The 6,868-nt window shown below is 38.5% G+C and overlaps 1 protein-coding gene across 1 annotated transcript in view; it reads left to right on the plus strand.

Moving 5' to 3' along the window:
• Positions 1-1,048: 1,048 nt before the first annotated feature.
• The window catches only part of ITSN2 (intersectin 2), a gene marked incomplete at its 5' end in the record, with an annotated part of 29,630 nt that continues 23,810 nt past the window's right edge, over positions 1,049-6,868 (plus strand). The window contains 8 exons of the mRNA XM_009074096.1: positions 1,049-1,170; positions 2,865-3,040; positions 3,316-3,460; positions 3,872-4,077; positions 4,903-4,967; positions 5,670-5,836; positions 6,126-6,171; positions 6,358-6,479. Coding sequence (XP_009072344.1) covers positions 1,049-1,170; positions 2,865-3,040; positions 3,316-3,460; positions 3,872-4,077; positions 4,903-4,967; positions 5,670-5,836; positions 6,126-6,171; positions 6,358-6,479 — 1,049 coding nt within the window. The remainder of the gene's footprint in view (positions 1,171-2,864; positions 3,041-3,315; positions 3,461-3,871; positions 4,078-4,902; positions 4,968-5,669; positions 5,837-6,125; positions 6,172-6,357; positions 6,480-6,868) is intronic.

Consider the following 6,868-nt stretch of genomic DNA (forward strand, 5'->3'; position numbering starts at 1 on the left):
GACTGGATGTGGCACTTAGTGCCATAGACTAATAACCACAGTAGAGTTGGACTCGATCTTTGAGGTCTCTTCCAACCTGGTTGATTTTATGATTTTTATGACAAATCATCCAACAATCATGGTAGGCAGACCACACATGCTGGAAACAGTAACATTTTAGCTTTTTCCTAAAGCTTGCACGTTCTTGGGCAGGTAGTGCTCAGCAAAGTGATTTATTAACAGTGAAATGTAGTTTATTTCTACATTAATCAGTGCTTAATGTTAAAAAAAGCAAAGAACCGAATGACTAGACCTAACTGGCTGTGGGAGTTGGGAGAACAGTGGTTTAACAGTATTTTCACTAAAGGCACTTTTGATTAGTTTCATCCTTCATTAGTTCTTGTCAGTTTTTATTAGCCGCTTTTATCACTTAGTTCAGCAAGAACCAAATTAGAACAGGGCTGAAAGATAATTGTGTACCTCAGCTGTACCTTGTAAAGCATTCACTGTTAGCAACTCAATCAGAGACTTGGAGAACAGAGATGCAAAGCAATTTGCTATTTTGGGTTTCTAAATAAAGTCTTCACATGTGCTGCTGAACACTTATTGTTGTAACAGTAGTGTCTTTTCAACTTGGAAAATTATAATGGTGCTAGAATGAGACTCTATTAAAGCACTCGCTTAGCCAGAGCAGCATGGCAAGGAGAGATGAGAAGATAAAGAATTATCTTTAAGAGTGTCTAATGCAAGGTTTGCTGCCCATGGCAGGGCATTGGAACTACATGATCTTTAAGGTCCCTTCCAACACAAACCATTCTATGCTTATATGATTTATTTTTTTTGCTTCAGAAGTCAATGAATTTTATTTCTTGTGTTACATTGCCATGAGTGGCATGCTCAGTTCCTGCACTGTGTGCATCCCATTGGCCTGCTGCAGCTGATGGGCTTGTCTGGGGCCAGAACTGTTCTCTTCTTATATTCATATCAGTTGCTTAGAATGTTTGGGCTCCAACTTAGTGCATGTTTTTCATCTGTATCAAAATGGTAACCGGTTTTCTTATCCCTCCAGGCAATGCAGTTAGTGTCACAGAGTCAAGGAATTCTGTTGCCTTGGTGAATTACAGAGCTTTGTATCCATTTGAAGCAAGGAATCATGATGAGATGAGCTTCAATACTGGGGATGTAATTCAGGTGAGATTTGCCATTCACTCACACAAGGCCCTAAGGGTCAGAAGCATTACAGTGACATATTTTAAGGTTTACTCAAAGTTTAAATTGGATTGCTGCTTTTTTTAAAAAAAAACAGGTGAAATTAGGATTAGTTCAACCAAAATATTTCTCTGAATCTTACACATCCTAGAGATGTTGAGAATCTCTTTAAAAATAACAGTAGTGAATGTTAACATAAACTTTCAGAAATTAGTAGGTCAGAAATGACGTAGTTGTTGCAGGTCATTGAAGATGTACAAGTTGGCCTCTTAAGTGTCTGCTTGAAATATGAGCGTAGTAAATAGAGGAATGAGTTATTGATTAATGGCATTTGAATTAAAAACAAACTAGTTATTTAACAAGTAGATGTGAAAGTTCCTTCTGAATCTTAATATTGTTTTCTAATGCATTGTTAACATAGATTTCTGTCTTCCTGAGCAACCTGGTCTAGTGGAAGGTGTTCCTGCTCATGGCAGGGGGTTTGGAACTAGGTGATCTTATGGTCCTGCCAACCAAACCGTTCTGTCATCTCTTGCTGACTGGTCCTTTATAAATCCTCCTTCAGGCAGATATCTATAGTAATTTATTCCATGTCCATCCTTTCCAGCACTTTTTTGGATTCAGCTGAACTTGCTGTCTATAATATTACAGCAGGACCATAAGCTTGGAAACGTCTTCTGGCATTTCAGTTGAAATCTGTGTTATTGCATATAGTTCTATCATTTGTCAGCATACATGTTTTTGAAAGCCTGTGCCTTCAGGTGAATGTGTGGAAAGTGATTTTCAGCCATGGTAATGCAATTCCTAATGTATAAGTGTGTATGGTTCCTCCTCATTCAGACTATAAGTGATATAGGTAGGTGATAAGGGAGAATTCACGAAGCTATGTGGTGTGAAATATTTAAGTATTAGCTTTCAGTTTGACAGTGTTAAGTCATTTATTTGCATTTTCTTACCAATGAAGCATGGAAGAGGGAACAAGAGAAGTAGGTTTTGCTTTGACTTCCTTCTTAGCTATAATTGTACCATTTAACTACTGAAATAAGCTAACAGCTGCCACGTCCTCCTCCTCTTCTACCCCAAGCCTCAGCTAAGCTAACTAGTTGGTAGTATGTGAGGAGCTACTAATTTTTTAGCCAATTTTGACTAATTTGCAGCATAATGGAGGCTTCAATATTGCTGTGAATGTTTAAGGATGCTCTGTACTTAATCATATAGTAAATAACAGAATTTTTGGATGTGTTTTGGCTGCAGTCAGCTGACACAGTTAATTTATATCTGTAAGCAGAACGGCAGCAGTTGTTTCCTGCTCTGCTGGGCTCGGCAGCTGCTGTCTCTCTTTGCACATTCAGCAAAATGCAACACAATTCACTGTAATTTTTGGCAAGCCAGAGTGGCTCCATATCCCTATGTGCATGTCTGGGACCCGTATGAAGGAGTACAGTGTCTCTGAGGCCTGTCTCTACCTGTGTCTGGAACCAGTGCAGTTGCATCATCACCCTATTTCAGGAACAGGGAAAATCAGCTCACTTGTGAAAGGGAAGGAAATGAAAATGATGATCCTCTTGTGAGCACTGCACACTGTTCAGAGTGCCAGCAGGTGCTGACACCCCAGGTACCCTGTTTGTCTCTTGCTGCTAATTCTGTTTTCTTTGTATTTATCCTCCTGTCCGTAGGTTGATGAAAAAACTGTGGGAGAACCTGGTTGGCTTTATGGGAGTTTTCAAGGACATTTTGGTTGGTTTCCATGCAATTATGTAGAAAAAATACCAGAAGGAGAAAAAGTTTTATCTCCTAAGAAAGCCTTACTTCCTCCTGCAGTATCTTTATCTACTACCTCAGCTGCTTCAGAGTGAGTTTTTGTTATGTTTGTGTTAAAATTGCTTTTTCTAAATTTAGCTAGCACATAATGTGCTATATAGTTTCACTTGGTGTTTGTTTTTAAAATATAAAGGCGGAAAACTTACTGAAGAACATACTTAAAAGTTTTAGCTTGAAAATGTAAAGTATTTGATAGTCTAGTTTGAGTTGTATATATCTGTTTTATAGATGTTAAAGTTACTCTGCTTGAGGGACTTTTAAAATAAGAATTGTAATCTGGTAAATATGCCTGTTTTCAATTTGCAGACCACTTTCACCAAGTAAATCTGCAGAAGAATCTGATTACCAAAACATCCCTTTTTCTAGCCTGAACGTTAATACAGCCTGGCAACAGAAATCAGCTTTTACTCGCACTGTGTCCCCTGGATCTGTGTCACCCATTCATGGACAGGTACATTGTGTGAGAGTGGGGAACTTGCTGTATTTGTTAATGATTTAAAGAAAAAGCAAAACAACACACGTTTGCTAATGCTGAGTGCACTGGACAGGCTAGAGGAGAAAGAAGCTCCTTGGAATGCTCCAGTAGTGTGCATTGACATAGTTTTGTATGTTTCTAGGGACCACTGAGCAAGATTTTTTTCATAATTCAAAGATCATTCTCACCTGTAATTAGACACAGAAGGTATTTTTAACAAATAAGAAACTGAGTTGCATGCATACATCAATATAAAAACAAAAATCAGCTGTCACTTAGGAATGAAGGTGCTTAAACTTCAATAAAAGATACATCAATGTTTGTTTTTAACACCTGCAGCAGTTTTGGATAGGGTGGTCAATCCTCATCTCCACTTCTGTCTTTCAGGGACAGCCTGTTGAGAACCTAAAAGCACAAGCACTTTGCTCTTGGACTGCAAAAAAAGATAACCACTTGAATTTTTCAAAGAATGATATCATTACTGTCCTGGAGCAGCAGGAGAACTGGTGGTTCGGGGAGGTACATGGAGAAAGGGGTTGGTTTCCAAAGTCGTATGTCAAGCTCTTACCTGGGAGTGAGATCAAGAAGGAGGAGTAAGTATGACTGTTATGTTGTTTTATTCAACAGTTTATAAAAAGAGGTGATTTAGAGTACAAAATTCTTGCAGTGCTCTAGTGTGCAGAATATAAATATTGTTTACAATTAACACCATGTCATTTTAGGCTTTTATTATTACATTCTGGCAATCCAAGTAACACTGTGCGCCCTGCTGTGTAAATAGACAGTCTTGCTAGGCTGAGTGCTGTGAAAAAAACAGTGGTGTTTGATTATTCAAGTGCCAGACTTGGTTTGTTCATTACCAGCTCCCTTGCAGTGCAGTTGCATTCTGCCTCTGAAGGTGACAATTTTAAAGTGACCTACAATTAGTTGTAAGCTCATGAGGCAGAAGTAGTGTTTTTGTCTTTACTCTAAAAGATCATTATGTCTGTTTTAATACTGCAAGGTAGCTGTTCAGGTAATAATCCAAAGTCTGGTTGCTGCTGGCACCATTGTGTTTGAATTACTCTTTTCATGCATTATGATAGGAGTTCTTAGAAATTCTTTAGAATAAGAGAGTTTAGTTAAAGTCTTTAATTTACCTGATTTGGATAACGTAGTTTGCAAATGTATCTTCTTGTTTTTCATCCCATGACTTTTTTTGTTTTTTAAATTGGTGTGCTTTTGCATGCCATTAATGTATTAAATATCAGTAATATCTGATGCTGTTTGACATTCAGGGAAGTCTTTGCAGTTAATTCAGAGGCAATGCCAACTCTGAGACAACCAAAGTGAACTTAGTCTCATCCTAATTGAGAGATTCATCCTTGATCAACCTTTCAGTTACACAAACCTTTTTTTTTTTTTCCTTCTCTCTGCAGACCAGAAGCTATTTATGGAACTGTAAACAAAAGGCCTAATACACAGTGTTACACAGCAGGAGAGGGTAAGACAGCATGAAATATGGTACTTAATGCTACAGTCTCTTTCTGCTTAATGTCACATGAGCAAACTTAAATTTGTGATGAGATTCTGAGTGGCCCTTTTAGTGCTTTCCAAAAGACACAGTGCAGATGTTATGCTACTGATATGAGACTTCTAAATAGGAACTTAAGTGAACTTAACTGATTAGGGTTGAGCACAGGTCTGGGGTTTGGGTTGGTGCTTTAAGACTTTTGCTTATGCATGAATTTATTTATGAAACCTTAAATATGTCTCATACCTATAAGCCAAGTTCTTTTCCTGCTGTTCTCTGCTGTGTTATGCTGTACTGCAGAGACATGAGAATGGATTTTCACTCTTCTGAGTGTGGTTCATTCTCTTGTAATCAGTAAGGAATAGAGAAAAATATCACTGGAGAAAAATTTGTGGGAAGCACTTTCTAAGCCTTTCAATCTAGTGTATCTCTGTGCTTCCCTGACTGCATTTTAATGGCACCTGTGCTTTTATTTCAAAGTTGTGTTGTTGTAAGCATGGGGTGAGATGGTGTTGCAGTTAAGCAACTAGATATGTCAATTCACAGACTTGTGGAGACATGATCCGTGTTATGAACACACTGATGAATGATGATATCTCTTTATTTGCTTCTGATGCACTTTATTCCCCTGTCTGAATCCCCTGTCTCCTTCTTTGTGTGCTGTTTGCACAGAGTATGTTGCACTCTATTCGTATTCAAGCTCTGAGCCTGGTGACTTGACTTTCACGGAGGGTGAGGAAATCCTAGTGACCCAGAAGGAAGGGGAATGGTGGACTGGGAGCATTGACAGCAGAACTGGAATCTTCCCCTCCAATTATGTCAGGCCAAAGGATCCAGAAGTGAGTTCATACTCAGAGAATTAACACACAGTATTTTCTCTCAGTTTTGTTCCATTGATACATAGTTCTTGGGTAGTGATTTTAAGCAGATATTAATGTACTTGACAGAGAAGAAAATCCTCAGTAGCTTGAGTGCTAAATCAGTGCTCTAGTCAGTGTCACCCTGTCTCTCTTCATACAGGATAGTGTGTTGTTAAATCCAGGCTCAAAATTAAAATCTCCATGTGCTTTTAGTGTAAACTCTGCTGGTTTTACTGCATATTAAAAACTGGTTATTGTGTCTTTGTAGGCTTCTAGTTATGCTGGCAAAACTGGAACAATAAATAAGAAACCGGGTAAGTGTGTGATAACTTTCTAACATCTAAGACTGTTTCTTGAGTAACTCTGAGCATTTCTGTTCATGACAGTGTTTTAGTGGCCGTTGTTCTTAGCTGCATGATACATACCAGGATATTTCTGTGTATCTAGCTCTTACTGCAATGCAAAAATAACAAATGCAATTTAATATGTTTTCTTTTCAGAAATTGCTCAGGTTACTACTGCCTATACTGCGTCAGGAACTGAACAGCTTAGTCTTGCTCCAGGACAGCTAATACTTATTCTGAAGAAAAATGCCAGTGGATGGTGGCAAGGAGAGCTGCAGGTAGTTACTCAAGGGGAAATAGCTGTGACTTCAAGAATGGCAAGGAGAGCTCTCTTGGCTTCAGTTGAAAAAACCCTAAATGTAGAGTTATATAAAAGCTGGCCAGAAAGTTATTTCCATCTTGTATAAACCAAGGTGGAGAAAAAGAGTTGGGTTTTTGGGTTGTTTTTTTTTTTTTAATCCTTGGGTTGCTGGGGGCTTTTCTACGTTTTGGGGTAGATTTTCTTGGTCACAGAAAATTGTAAAACTGTCAATGCACATGTGCGTGGGAGGGGGAAGAGGGAAGTTGACATTTAATAAATTGGTAAAACATTAAACTGAACAAGTGTTTTTGGAAGCTGGAGTTGGAAGCTGGTTTATTGCAAAGGTGGCTGTTCCCAGTTTTCTCC

This window comes from Acanthisitta chloris, unplaced genomic scaffold (genome assembly GCF_000695815.1).
Source record: "Acanthisitta chloris isolate BGI_N310 unplaced genomic scaffold, ASM69581v1 scaffold28384, whole genome shotgun sequence".
Taxonomy (NCBI): domain Eukaryota; kingdom Metazoa; phylum Chordata; class Aves; order Passeriformes; family Acanthisittidae; genus Acanthisitta; species Acanthisitta chloris.